General features: G+C 36.6%; 1 protein-coding gene across 1 annotated transcript in view; it reads left to right on the top strand.

The window, feature by feature from the left end:
- LOC140171833 (melatonin receptor type 1B-like) overlaps positions 1-14,261 on the top strand; it is a 29,899-nt gene extending 15,638 nt beyond the window's left edge. Inside the window, 3 exon segments of the mRNA XM_072195164.1 lie at positions 3,895-4,036; positions 4,039-4,154; positions 13,567-14,261. Coding sequence (XP_072051265.1) covers positions 3,895-4,036; positions 4,039-4,154; positions 13,567-13,980 — 672 coding nt within the window. The 3' untranslated portion in view covers positions 13,981-14,261.
- The last annotated feature ends 2,086 nt before the right edge of the window (positions 14,262-16,347 follow it).

The raw sequence follows: 16,347 nt of genomic DNA, 5'->3' as shown, positions 1-16,347 counted from the left end.
TTATTAAAATCCGAGACTTTGGTTGACCTGTGCTAGACTCCAGCACATGTTAATGACGCAAAGACAGTTGTGGTAACACCATGGTCGCAGACCTGCAAAAAAAGCTCAAAAACAGATAGTAATGAAACCAGTTTTATTTTCCTTGCTCTAGCGAGTTCACAGAGAAGGTGTTTCTAGTACAATGCAGCGTCGGACTCTAGCTGAGAGCGTAGCCTGAGTCCAAACGGACTCCAAGAAGGGCTCTCCATACACAAATGAACAAACACAAAGGAAAGTAGTCTCCTCCGTGACCAGCTTGATTTCGATGGAGCGAAACCAAATTGGCTGCAGAGGAGACAGGTAATTTTGCCATGCAAATGAGGTGAGTGCCCTCTCAAGAATAACTACTCTCTGCATGTAGCATACATGTAGGGGTGTGTGCACAGGCTGTTACAGTGACATGTGTGTAGCATTCATGTACATTTTTAACACACAAATAAATTAGAAGTACCGGTATTTGCAAAACATTACACTGTAGTGCCAGGATAGTGAGGATATACACTCAAATAACACACTGCACACAACTGTTACCATGGTTACAACAGACTTGAGCAAAAAGCTAAGATTTTCTGTGGGACTCATCAGACCCCCAGCATAGACCATAATGTCATAGGGCCTACTTTCAAACCATGAACTAAAAGGATTTATTTTCGCAAGGATTTTAATTTCGCGAGTGGGCTAAATTCACAAGAGACTGTGTAGGCCTAACAAAAATGAGCACAGGTGAAATTAAAAAGGTAATTGTATTATGAAAGTCAGATTGAAATTCGTAAGCTTACTTATTAAAATCATTAAATCAATATCAAAATTTAGCACAATGGTGATTTGTGAAATTAAGTCTCCAAGAAAATGGTGGATTTTGACAATTTGCAAATGAAAAAAGTCCTCACAAAATTAATTGTTATATATTAACAGGCATGAGAATGGGCAAAAATAGCTCAAAACAGCCTGAAAATTAACAAATTTGAGCACAAAATTTGAATTCAGAAAAAATCCTGCAAATTCTCAAGCCTGTGTTAAATTGTTTACAGGTTACGAATAAATACCACCATGTAAAATCAATTACTTACAATATTGTGTAAAACAACAAGAACTGAAGTATGTGTACTACTACAATTGACCTACATGTAGTTTATGAGTGATGACCACTTTTGACAATCAACTCAAAACACTTCTGACAATGATCAATAATAATCTTTGATCAATTTTTTTTTAACATTGATGTGTTTTAAGATGATGTACAAATGTATAACAATGTTGATTGATTGAATCTCAGACCATTCATGTTACCATGTAAATTGTTTGTTGTTTGATGTAATAATGTTTGTAATATAGCTACATAAAAGGCAAACATGTAGGCATTGACATGTACTTTTAAGTGTAGGTAATCCAAAATGAAATAATTATATATTAATTATTAACCAGTTACATCAAAAGGTACACAGTAATCAAAGAAAGAATTAACTTACAAAGTTGGATGTTTGGTTCTGTAGTGTGAGTGTCTATTAAAGTTGGATGTCACACCAATTGGGTTTGAGGCACTACTGTTGCACACTTTGCAGATTGCTTCATGTTTGTTTGGCCCTTTCTTATAACTTTTGTAGCCAAATTCCACAATCCCAGGTTCATCTTTCATCATCTTGCTTTCTGATTCTGATGTGCACAAACAGTATACACTGCACTGCACAGCAATGATGTGTGATGATTGACTGATGACACTTTATTGATTGAACACCACTTGAAAGTTGACCTATTCACTTGTGTGTTTTATGAATGGGGAAGTTCAGTTGCTCATTTGCATAACAGTAACAGACACAATTAATGGGTACAGTTTTGATCAAGTCCTGAAATTATGCTCAACTTGGTAGTTCTATAATTAATGTTGTATAGGTGGAAGGGTTTGGAGCTAGACTACTTTTCAATATACCTCCATGCACCAAGTACATGTATGTAGGGATGTGAGAGAGGCTCCCAGCTGGTATAGTAAGAGCCCACTTTGTAAAATATAAGAATCATTCACACACTGAGATATGTGGAAGAATACATGCAGATATTATTAGAAATATTAAGGTATAATTTATATTTTCGAGTCATTTTTAAAAAGTCGATTCAGCCATACTGACTCGAGTCACAAGCCTCGAGTCATCGAGTCGAGTCATCAAATTTCGAGTCGAATCGAGTCATCAACCCTCGAGTCGAGTCGAGTCGTCGAGTCGCCTTGCCTCGAGTCGAGTCATCGAGTCACCAAAACTCGAGTCGAGTCGAGTCGAGTCGAGTCATTTCGAGTCGAGTCACTACAAGTCTGCATGTATTACCATCAACTTAGATGAACAAGGCCGGAAATATGTCTCTCGTTTAAAGCATTTAATATAGTGTTGTAACCTTATGCACTTTTTAAAGTGGAAAGGCACCAAATTTTGTTTTCACCCATCATAGTTAAATTTGTCTGAAAGCGATGTCGTGTTCCAGGTATATATATTTGCTTTTCATATGTAATTGGTGGTTTATTAGGACTATAGTGACATACAAGGCACTATGATGAGATATCAATATCTCCGGTTTCTTTGACGTCAATTGTGATATTTTACATAGGGCAGTTATGCTGCACAGCAAACACGATTCGACCTTTGAAGTACTTAAACCGGGTTAACAGGAAATTACTCCAGCAAAATCAATCGATAAAGCCTAGCCCAAATATGTCACTTGCCAATCAATAATCACCCACTTGAAATCCCCTGACTCTCTCCACTGACCAAAGTTATGGACAGATTTGGGGGTTGTTTTTGCTGTTATCTGTCATTTACATATCAGTAAGGTACCTTCGGAAGAGAGCGGTCCACAAAATGAGTGATAGTCACTAAAAGTTGCATTCGATTTACACAGGGAATTTTGCAGGCCATGCCGTGCCCTTCCTTACGAAAACACAAAAGTACGAATATTTCCAAACATCTAAATTAACTACAAATTTCGGACATGTTACAAAACTATATTTTCTAGAATTTCAGAGAGTACAAAAAATATTGGCTAGTCAGTTTTTACACAGTGACGCTAACTAGGCAATGCCCTATACCTCTAACGTACACTGTTTGTAGAGGTTACAGGTCAATGGTGAGAGCACTGTGTATTGTGTATAGTAAAATGGATAGTAACTGCAGTATGATTCACCTATTAAAGTGTCATTTTCTCGGATACATTTTCATATCCTATATAATATGGTACGTTTGATATATCCACGGAGCCCTTTGATGTTTTCGACCCCCATAGAGGCAAAAACGGGACCTTTGACCTTTTTGGTTATAACTCAAGAACGGTACGTCCTAGATAGGCCAAACTATGCATTTTCTGAATCCTTGTGACTAGAGGAATACATTGGAATGGTTTTTAACACAATTTGAGCAAGTTCGAAATTTGACCCTGTGCAAAAGTTCGATGACATTGTACCCCCCTTGGGGCCAGTTTATATTTTTGGGAACATCCTGATTATGTTTAAGGGTCATCTCAGGAACCTAAAAAAGTTGGTTTGGTTTGGTCCTGTGGGGTGCACAGAAAGTGGTCCTAGCTCCCCCAAGTACATGGAAAATATAGCAGTTGAATAGGATGGTTTTTGAATCTCTACAAGCATGACAAGACAGCAAGCATTGATGGAGTTAGGGCCTATAGTCCGTTGTCTGATGCCGATCCCGTGTGTGTGATGCCCCCCATGTTACTATTCAAAGTAATGTAGTAGACCAAGATAAATGAACTTGAACTATGAAATAAAAAAATGCAAGCAATAATGCAAGCAATAATACACCTTTCATTACTTTACAGTATATTAAAAAGCGTTTGTTTTATTTTTTTGTGTTATTTCACCAGATTTATCCACTAATCTTCACGCGCAGAAATTCACTTCTGCTGGCTGCCGCCCTGTGGCTGCTTTGTTTCTTCATTGACTTTCCCAATCACGTAGGGTTGGGCGATCACATCTTTGACCATAAAAAACTTGGCTGTTCATTTGACTGGGGCATTACGGATATACTGTTTACTTTATTCTACTCGGGGTCGCCACTCCTTTGTGCTTGGTTCTTTTCAGCTACACGAATGTCTTTTTATTCGTGAGAGATCACCAAAGAAAGGTAGGTTTCAGATTAGACAAAGTTATGTAAGTAGCCCTTAAGATTCGTTAAACGAGTTATATCCAGGCAAAACGTTTTTAAACGTTTTAAACGGGTTATATCTTGGGTTTCGTGTTTTTTTAAACGTTTTAATAACATTAAATGTAGGGTTATGTAAAGGAAATTTTGTCAAATTGTTATTGTAAAATATTTTCCCCAAACATTGTATTGCCAAATATTCCGCAAACACTTAGATAGCAGAATATTTTGCAACAAGTTTACAAAAATTGTGTTTGAATGTTGCGAAAATGTTTTATGCCCTTTATGTGCCCTTTATATAACCAGACATTTAAACTTTTTCTGGCAACCTTTTCTAACCTTTTGCGCAAGCTTTTGCGAATAATGTCTTGTTTAGGGAGGACAGTTTTTATGGTCTACTTAGCTCAGCAATGCTTTGCTGTCTTCGATAATGGTTCATGTACGCTAGAGCGTTCGATAGGAACAAGCGAACAGTATACGAGTTTGCTGATATCTATCGGAGCGTTCAGCAGAGCAGCAAAAATAAAAACACGGTCGATAGTAAAACCATAATCAATTTCCTTTGTGTTCAGTAAGTACATAATGACCCACTCATCAACTACTCAAGTGGTCATTAAATAAGCATGTCTGGGGTCGTGTTTTGCGGTCAATAGAAAGTCAATAGTGCAATTAGGTTTCAAGGGGTTGTTAATTCAAGCATGGTCGTAAAATAGATTCGATCGATATTTGCTAAAAGCGTGGTATCGGAGCGCTGTGTACAATTGAGCGGAGCCTGACAGAGTTTGCTACAGGCTTTTATGGGTTTGGGCTCTGATAAAAGCCAGGTACCTCTCCGATACAATGCGCTATCGAAGACAGCAAAGCATTGCTGGGCTAAGTAGACCATAAAAACTGTCCTCCCTTACTGAATAAAGCTAATACAACAGAATGGAATCTAGACAATCAACATTTTGAGATAGAGGCAAGAGAGACATTTCTGGGATACCTTATTACCGCTGTTTGGTCCATTAGAAAATTATGTAATTATTACCTAAATTCGAACAATGAGGGCGCAATTTATTTTACAGGTAATTTACACCTTGACATGTGGCAAAGACTTGTAAACTTCCCATTTACTAAATAAACAAAATCATAAATGAGAACAATCATAAATGAGATAAAAAGTAAAATTCAACAGAACTGAACTGCTGGGCCAGTAAGCATACAGGGCGGACTTGCCCCAACGCTACTTTTTTTCTTTACCTCGTGTTATGCCTACTAAACACAATATGTCGATCTTTTAATTGCATAATATGTTGGGAAAAACGTTCACATTCCAAATAAATATAAGAACGAAAACCGTCTCTGCAAGGTCTTGAGATTATAACAATATTGGTAATTTCAAATATGTAAACTTCCTTGACTCAAAAACGTTTTTTGACGATAATTTCTGTGGCGAGATGTGTCGGACTAGACTGTCTTGTTTTCTTGGGTACCGTTAGCTATGACGTGTGCCAGCTAATTACATCATAGTTGTACTTTTCCAGCAGTCATGAGATCAGAAACATGGGGTGGGCGGACTTGCCCCGAGGGCGGACTTGCCCCGGTCTCCCCTATGCATTTTACAAACTTGGGTACTCATTGCCCTTAGGCAATAGAAACAAATTGGTTCGATCTTTCGATCGACCATCGATGCTTGGTCGATCCTTACTATTTATGAAATCGATCAATTGGCCATTGTTAATTGTGATAACATATGAATCTTTGCCTGTATTAATATTGAGCAATATAAATTTAGCATTAATTCTGATTAATTAGTTGTTAGATCATTAATAACAAGTATCGATCCAAAGATCGAACGAATTTGTGTCTGGTGCCTTACATCTTTCTAGTATTTTGGAAGTTCTTAATTGCCTTTTAATCCTATAATTTCAAATCTTGATTGGATAATAAATGTTTCAAATTATTCGTTAGAAAACATTAGTCTTCAAGGGCTCAGTCAACACCGTAAACATGCTAAATCTCTGACTAGCATATAATTCATTTATGATACAAAGCCCGATGACGCGTGAAGTACACTGTGCCCAGGTTATATCTCAATACTATAATCGCTTTTAAATTGGACCTTGTACGATGTTCTATCACATGTGAGCACACTTTAAATTTTAAATTTCAATCACCGTCATACGCATAGTCCTTGGCAAGTTTGTATGTAAACTGATTATGGAAAGGTTGCGATTCCCAAACGCCGTAATCATACGCCCATCTATCTATTTAAAATCACTCTCCTGTGACTGAGCGAGGTCACTTGTTGAGCCAGTTTTGCAGATTTTGCAAGTACGAAATGACCGCGCCGACAACGTAGAAAAATGTACAACATTTTTGTACTGCGCGTCACAAGGTTCATGCAAACTGAAGAAAAAGTATCATTTTGAAAAGAAAGACAAGATGCACGAAGTATTTGTTTTTTGGCACAGTAATATTTGGGAAACACTGACATACCATTAATTTCAAGCGGCATATTATCCTTCGTCATAATCAAATGCTGAATTAAAGTGGACATATTAAAGATCCGGGGATAAATCCTACACCACTTAATATGTTGTTTGTCGGCCTCCTGTGATCAGCACCTTCAAGCATACCAACCATCTCAAAAGTTAGGTCTTTATAGTAGGAAACTTTCTTTTCCGAAGGCATCATGTCAACAATACCTAGAAAACTTGCTTTTTGCTATGTAAAAGTACGTAATTTTTCGCCATTTTCTTCTATTCCTTTTCGGCGATCAGCACCAGATAAATCGACCTTCATTTTACGCGCTATTAACCAATCAAGGATCGTAGGGAATTTATCGTCAGACGCCAAAAAGTCTTTACACAGCCGTGACGTTACAGGTTCTTTGTTACACAGCCGTGACGTTAGTCACGGCTGTGTCTTTTTTCTTACAGGATCTTCTTCTTCTTTCTTCTTTCTGTCAACCATTACATTTGCTCTAGCACTCACATGCTTACATCGATTTTGACTTAACTTGGTCACAATGATCATTGACCGTGCCCCTACATGTCACATGAAACTTGTGGGGTCAAAGGTCACGCAGGGGTCATAGGGGTCAAAACGTGATTTCAACTAAAATGCATCTTCTCCTACAGATTACGTACGACAGTGACGCCACTTGCACACATGCGTTGTTATTAACCAGTGTCTATATGGTGTACACAGATTTGGGGTCAAAGGTCATTAAGGGGTCACTTCCGGTATAAAACGAAATACTTTCAAATTTTTTTATTAGCTAAGGAAAACATAGGACAGTAACGGTATATTCACATATGAGTTGCAGTTACCCAATGTATATGTGGTATTTTTTTATTTGGGGTCAAAGGTCATTAAGGGGTCACTTCCGGAATAAAACGAAATACCTTTAAAAATGCATCTTCTCCCACAAATTACGTAGGACTGTGACACCACTTGCACACATGCATTGCTATTACCCAGTGTCAATGTGGTGTACACAGATTTGGGGCCAAAAGGTCATTAAGGGCCACTTCCGGTATAAATTAAAATATCTTCAAAAAAATGTATTAGCTAAGAAGAACATAGGAGAGTAATGGTATGTTCACACATGAATTGTGTTTAACCAATGTATACATGATATTTTTTTATTTGGGGTCAAAGGTCATTAAGTGGTCATTTCCGGTATAAAACGAAATACCTTTAAAATGCATCTTCTCCCACAAATTACTCAGGACAGTGATGCCACTTACACACATGCATTGTTATTACCCAGTGTTTATGGGGTGTACACAGATTTGGGGTCAAAGGTCATTAAGGGGCCACTTCCGGTCTGAGACGAAAAACGTTCAAAATGCCCTTCTGCCACAAATAACATGGCAAAATAATGCCACGTGCACGCATACATTGACATTAGCCAATGCCTATGGGGTTTTCATACATTTTGGGGTCAAAGGTCATTAAGAGGTCACAACACGGCTGTGTTCGTGGTCTTAGACCACAGCTAAGTCTAGTTTCTTTCTTCTTCTTCTTCTTCTTACACAGCCGTGACGTTAGTCACGGCTGTGTCTTTTTTCTTACAGGATCTTCTTCTTTACACAGCCGTGACGTTAGTCACGGCTGTGTCTTTTTTCTTACAGGATCTTCTTCTTCTTTCTTTCTTCTTTCTGTCAACCATTACATTTGCTCTAGCACTCACATGCTTATATCGATTTTGACTTAACTTGGTCACAATGATCATTGACCGTGCCCCTACATGTCACATGAAACTTGTGGGGTCAAAGGTCACGCAGGGGTCATAGGGGTCAAAAACGTGATTTCAACTAAAAATGCATCTTCTCCTACAGATTACGTACGACAGTGACGCCACTTGCACACATGCGTTGTTATTAACCAGTGTCTATATGGTGTACACAGATTTGGGGTCAAAGGTCATTAAGGGGTCACTTCCGGTATAAAACGAAATACTTTCAAATTTTTTTATTAGCTAAGGAAAACAGGACAGTAACGGTATATTCACATATGAGTTGCAGTTACCCAATGTATATGTGGTATTTTTTTATTTGGGGTCAAAGGTCATTAAGGGGTCACTTCCGGAATAAAACGAAATACCTTTAAAATGCATCTTCTCCCACAAATTACGTAGGACAGTGACACCACTTGCACACATGCATTGCTATTACCCAGTGTCAATGTGGTGTACACATATTTGGGGCCAAAGGTCATTAAGGGGCCACTTCCGGTATAAATTGAAAAAATGTATTAGATAAGAAGAACATAGGAGAGTAATGGTATGTTCACACATGAATTGTGTTTAACCAATGTATATATGATATTTTTTTATTTGGGGTCAAAGGTCATTAAGTGGTCATTTCCGGTATAAAACGAAATACCTTTAAAATGCATCTTCTCCCACAAATTACTCAGGACAGTGATGCCACTTACACACATGCATTATTACCCAGTGTTTATGGGGTGTACACAGATTTGGGGTCAAAGGTCATTAAGGGCCACTTCCGGTCTGAGACGAAAAACGTTCAAAATGCCCCTTCTGCCACAAATAACATGGCAAAGTAATGCCACGTGCACGCATACATTGACATTAGCCAATGCCTATGGGGTTTTCATACATTTTGGGGTCAAAGGTCATTAAGAGGTCACAACACGGCTGTGTTCGTGGTCTTAGACCACAGCTAAGTCTAGTTCTTTCTTTCTGTCAACCATTACATTTGCTCTAGCACTCACATGCTTACATCGATTTTGACCTAACTTGGTCACCATGATCATTGACCATGCCCCTACATGTCACATGAAACTCGCGGGGTCAAAGGTCACGCAGGGGTCACATGGGTCAAAAACGTGATTTCAACTAAAAATGCATCTTCTCCTACAACTTACGTAGGACAGCGATTCCACTTGCACACATGCATTGTTATTACCCAGTGTCTATGTAGTGTACACAGATTTGGGGTCAAAGGTCATTAAGGGGTCACTTCTGGTATAAAACGAAAAACCTTCAAAAAGTTTTATTAGCTAAGTAAAACATAGCACAGTAACGGTATGTTCACATATGATCTGCAGTCACCCAATGTATATGTGGTATTTTTTTATTCGGGGTCAAAGCTCATTAAGGGGTCACTTCCGGTATAAACAGAAATACCTTTAAAATGCATCTTCTTCCACAAATTATGTGGGACAGAGACGCCACTTGCACACATGCATTGTTATTACCCAGTGTCTATGGGGTGTACACAGATTTGGGGTCAAAGATCATTAAGGGGTCACTTCCGGTATAAAACGAAATACCTTCAGAAAATTTTATTATCTAAGTAAAACAAGGGACAGTAACGGTATGTTCACACATGATCTGCAGTCACCCAATGTATATGTGGTATTTTTTTATTTGGGGTCAAATCTCATAAAGAGGTCACTTCCGGTATAAAACGAAATACCTTTAAAATGCATCTTCTTCCACAGATTCTGTAGGACAGTGACGCCACTTGCACACATGCATGGTTATTACCCAGTGTCTATGGGGTGTACACAGATTTGGGGTCAAAGGTCATTAAGGGGTCACTTCCGGTATAAAACGAAATACCTTCAAAATTTTTTATTAGCTAAGAAAAACAAGGACAGTAACGGTATGTTCATATATGAATTGTGGTTACCCAGTGTATATGTGGTATTTTTTTTATTTTGGGTCAAAGGTCATCAAGGGGTCACTTCCGGTCTGAGACGAAAAACCTTCAAAATGCCCCTTCTGCCACAAGTAACATGGCATAGTGATGCCACATGCAAATGTACATTGACACTAGCCAATGTCTATGGGACTTTCATATATTTTGGGGTCAAAGGTCAATAAGGGGTCACAACACGGCTGTGTTCGTGGTCTTAGACCACAGCTACGTCTAGTTTTATCTATGTCTTCATGGTCTTCAATAACAATCGTTTCGATGCAGCCTGTGAATCTATTTATTACTACACGTCAGAAACCATGTTAGCAGCAGTACGTGTACTTTCCAGGAGAATTCTGAATACATCCACAATTTTCAAACCTTTCTTCCGGCACTGACATGTGTTTCAGTGATCTTGTCAAGAATTAAGGATAGGAGAGCAATTACGTCACAAACTTTACTTACAAATGTAATGCTGATCCATTATGCGAGCGTACACCACGAATGAGCCGTAAAGTCGGCAAATTGTATTTTGAGATACAGTGTAAAATGTGCGTAAAGGTCGTATTCATAGGTACCTCAATTAGGCGCGACATTTGATAGCGTTTAAACCAATCAATAATCCTATTGCTGAAGAGGATAGTAATCTTCTAGCTATTTCTATAGTGTCATTAAATAGCTCTAATCTTTGTTTGCTTTGGCTAAATTCTGTTCAAGTGGTAGGTTACGATTGCATTGTTTTTTGCCTATACCAACAATTAATAATGAGAGGACATTCCTGAACCTCGTTGACTTGGGGATGATTTGAAATGACCACCAATTATGACTTTATTGCCAGCAATGTGGAAAAAGAGACACACGTAGAAACAAAAAAGGTACCATTTTGTTGAAGTAGCAGAATTCAACAAACCATAACCCCGTTTCTGGATATCATTTGAAGTCAAATGATATACCATTTTAAAGCTTATGGTATATATTTTCTAAACAAGAAATACAACAAAATTGACCGGGCCGACTTTACGGCTGATTCGTAGTGTCCGGTCACAAATTATCGGCAACAAGTGACTGACAAGACAAAAAATGGCTAATTTTTCCAAAAAGTCGGTAGGGGACATGTGCGCATATCCTCACAAGGTTGACGCCCATGATGCTAAAATTCTGATGGAATTTAAGTTATTAATCTTTCCTTAAAAAAATCGTTCGGAAATGGCTTAAGCTTATAATTCAAAAATATGAAACATGGAAATTTATATATAAAAGCGCATAGAATTAGCCTCTTGTTTCGTATAATTCTTTGATTTACCCACGCATTATACTTGAAATTATGTCTAGCAATGAACAACATTGATTTTTCATAATTATATAGACGTTCATAAAACATTGAATTGACTTTGGTTTCTTTAAAGACGCAAAATTAACAATTTACCTCCACTTTAACTTTAAAATGCATAATAGTTATTACATTGCAGATACGTTTTAAATTCCACTCGCACATGACAATGTTTTTAACTGAGGACGGAACCAATCTTTAAAAGCTTTTTTCTGTTTAGTACATTAGAACATTCAATCTAATGTTATATCTGCATGAGATGAGCCGTAAGATGTGCTCTGAACTGAACATAATTTAAGATAATATAAAGCAAAACTTTTTTGTACTAGCTTTTCAATAGGGTAGGAATCAAATTCTAAACGCTTTTATCTGTAGTGTAACAATAGTAAAATTTATTTTCAATTTTGTATCTGCCTGTGTCGCTGCGTCTGAACTTGACCTAATTTTCAATAAAATAAGGCAAAACATAAGTTTCTTGTATTGGCTATTTCAAACTCTATAGAATATTTTAATATATATAAATAAAATCTATTATTTTGATTTTGTAGTTATACCTTTGCTGTCTCTTTCTCTAAAAATGTTGAAGTCGAAAAAAACAACCAAAAAGCCCAAAAACAGCAAAAATGTATTTTTATCATCATTTAATAAAATGTGGATTGATTATAGTGGCAATTATTATCTTAATAGAGCTATTTTGCTGAAACACTTGAAATCGGCAAGGTATGTATATTGAATATGTGGATTGATTTCAAATAAACTTACAGCACACAAAACCAACTTCAGATGCATTTTGCTCACGCCCTGTTTCATCACTTTGGTCAATAATAACACACGAGTATTATGAACATCTCAAAAAAAGTAATTGACCCCCCATTATTCAAAAATGGGTGATTGTATTACAAATCTGTAAAATGCGTTGGAAGCAGAATGTATTTCTGCACATTTTGACACCTCATGTGCAGCAATTGACTAAATATTAACGCCACAGCGTACATTTAAATCAGAGTAGCCAAAGATTTGAAAGTTGCAGTAAATTTCATTGATTTTGCATTCAGTGTAATGGAAGGAAATCTGTGTAATGATTTCTGAGTGTTTTTGTATCGTAAAATGTTGTATGTAAGTGCAACTTTCAAATCTAGACCTCACTACGTTAAATTGACCGGTGTTTTATTGTTTTCTGGGCTATCGTATCAAATGAGGTGTCATAATGCGCAGAAATAAATTCTGCTTCCAACGCATTTTACAGATTTGAAACACAATAGCCCCTTTTTGAATAATGGCCATTATTTAAGGCGGGTTAGTTACTTTTTTTGAGATGTTTATATTTATTACAGCTCATAGTGCCCTGTAACAAAATAAAACAACTTCGAAATATCTTTAAGTAGAAATGGAATAAATCATCTATTTAACATTAGTTATTTTTATGATATCAACCTATATAAAGACTTTCATTCATAGTGTGAGATTTATATAATGTGATGCGATCAAGCAAAATCAGTCGGAACTCATTTGCAATTTCTTTTAGGATAGTAAAAAGCATTTATAAAGCTGTATTTGACAGAAAACCCCATTGAAATTGAACAACCAGTTCCAAAGATATGAACAATTAAAGAGTTTCCAAAACAAAAGGAGTTATTTCCTTTGTTTGGCTACATCTCAAAATCAATATTTCCGAGTTCCGACTGATTTTGCTTGATCGCATCACATAATTATGCTGTATTTAAAGAAATGTCTCACTTTAAGTGAAACGAAGAACACTCATCAAAATTGGGGGCAAATTATACCACTTGACAACGCATGGCCGTATGTATTTGTGTAATGGTTATTTATTTAATTGGTATATCATCATAATCATCGTTATTGTTGTTGTTTTGTATTATAATTATTATCCTTGACTGTATTTCAGATTCACGCCTGGAGAGCGGAAGCTAACGGAGAAAATCCGAAGAAAATCGGGGATTTAAAACTGCTTAAAACCGTGTTCATCATCTTCGTCGTTTTCTTGACTTGCTGGACACCTTACACCGTTATAGTGCTGAGCGATATCAGAGACATCTACCCGTATGAGATTTATGTCTGCGCTATCATCCTCGCCCATGCCAACTCTAGCATGAATAGCATATTATATGGAATCACAAATACACATTTTCGAATGGGCTATAAAATGTTACTTCGTAAAGTAACATGCGGATATTTGTATGCTCGCACATCAGATGTGGAGGGTACTTCAACAACGGAGAAGACAAATACAACAGGGATGGGTGCGTCAAGTACGCGACAGGAAGGAAACAGCTCTAATATTACGCCAGTTGTTACTTGAGCAAAACCTTTTGCAAACAGCACCGCTTTTTGAGGCTAAAAACAGGTTTGTCTCAGGAGCAATGTTTTGGTTTTTTCTTATTTCTTATTTTGTAGGCTTAGAGCTACACAATATGCGCAATTTCTTTTACTATTGTATTTTGGGGCAATATTTTCGTTTCTGGTTTTACTCCAAAGCATAAAAAAAGAATTGTGTAAAATGGACATTTTAAAAGCTACGCGCGCGGTCTCCTGAGACAAACTTTTTTTCTATCACTACGCCAATTCGGTATTGCATTAATTATATTTTTATTTATTATTGCAATAATGTTATCATTAAAATATCATTTTAAATAATCAACTTCTGAGATTACTATATTTTTTTAATTGTAGTAAAAACAAAAACAAAAACAAAAGCATACAACAATTTGCCCGATAGGTCACAGTTCAGCTGTAGTAAACCTACTAAAATTGGCACACAAAAAACGTCCCGGAATTTGTATTGCCGATATCGCTTATTGTTTTGTAAAAAGAAAATCTACAGGTTTTACTCTTGAGGAAATGTGTGAAGGGTGCAGCTTGATGACACTTCGAAGGAACATTTATTCATAACCGTCAAATCAATTCAACTAAATCATTATGTACTGTAAAAACTTGCATCTGTTCTTTCTAAAATAGTATTAACTTGGGCATGGGAATGCAATACCATAAATGGTTACTGTGATTCGATCAAAAGGTACTAATACATTTACAGGATATATCAAAATGATTGGTACCCATCAATTTTGATGTTTATTGAAAAGCCTGCCTCTTCCATATGCAACATTGGATACTCTTGAAATATAGTTTATGACTTATTGTCCAATTAATTGATAAATTATTTTGATCTTTAGTTGAATTTTGATGTGTCAGATACTTTAGCCATTATCAATGAAAACTGATGGGTACCAATCATTTTGATACAGCCTGTATGTAGTATACATTTTGAATCATAATGAACAATAGGACGTCCCAGCAAACACAAAACGTTTTCGACATCATTTGCAAAAGGTTATAAAAGGTTGTTAGAAAACGTTTAAATGTCGGGTTATATAAAGGGTATATTAAGGGTATAAAACGTTTTCATAACATTAAAAAATTTCTTGGTAATCAACTGCTCAGCAAACACAAACTGTTTTATAGAAAACGTTTAAATGTCGGGTTATATAAAGGGTATAAAACGTTTTTATAACGTTCCAAAAACATTTTTGAAAACTTGATAAAAAACATTATAAACAGAATGTTATTTTGGGGTTGACAAAATATTTTGCGAAAAAAATGTGTGCCCAAAATATTTGCAATAACGTTTTGAAAACGTTTTCATGACCTTTATATAACCCGACATTTTAATGTTATTTAAACATTTTGAAAAATACATTTTAAGAACATTTGGAAAAAATGTTTGCAAAAATAGTTTACAATAACATTGCGAAAACATTTTAAAAATATTGTTGTAGTGTGTTTTCATACCAAACGTTTTAAAACGTTTTCATGACCTTTATAATATAACCCGATATTTTAATGTTATTAAAACGTTTTTACCGAAACCAAAAGCCAAAATATAACTTATTTAAAACGATTTTAAAACGTTTTTGTGTTTGCTGGGGTAATCTTGCCACATTGTTCAAGAATTAACTATGTATGTTATCCTGTAGACAAATTTTTTGTTGACGAAAAACCAATTATATTTGAATCTCTGAATTATCGACGTCAACAAACCATTCGTTAGAAGATCGAAATGACTGTAAATAGACTGGAAATAACGAATACTTGGTGCATGGACTATTCCGCATTGAACAAAAAGTATGATCTGTGCCTTAAACAATGCATAGCGATATTAGAGAGATTGCGATGTTCCATACACCTTTTGCGGTTCATGTGTTCATACGGGCGTTCACACGGGCATATATACGTGCGTATATACAGCTAGTCTCGGTTCCAAGTTGGATTGTGCGCCTTCGTCACCAAGGAGCAAAAGCCGGCTGGGACCGAGACCAACGCTTGTGCTGGCTATTGGAGAGCGGCAATCAAAATATTTAGCGGTTCAAGGGCATAAGTACGGGCTTTATGTCTACTTTCATTCAGTATGCTTTTGATTTTGACTAAACCAGGGCTAACATGCCGCTTAAAATTAGTTGTATTTCAGCGCTTCCCGAATTTCCAAAAGTTATTTGCGTTGCATGAACCGCTTGATGTAGTACAAAAATGTCAATTCCAGCGTCGTCTGTGCGTTACACGCTACACTTTGTATCAAAGGTGCAAATCGCAAACTCTTTTTATACCGCGGATCCCACACCAATTTTAATGGACAATCTGCATGTATGAACCGTTCGTATGAATAGAGTCAAAT

The sequence above is a fragment of the Amphiura filiformis genome, chromosome 15 (assembly GCF_039555335.1).
Source record: "Amphiura filiformis chromosome 15, Afil_fr2py, whole genome shotgun sequence".
Classification (NCBI taxonomy): Eukaryota; Metazoa; Echinodermata; class Ophiuroidea; order Amphilepidida; family Amphiuridae; genus Amphiura; species Amphiura filiformis.
This window is presented reverse-complemented; position numbering and strand designations above follow the sequence as displayed.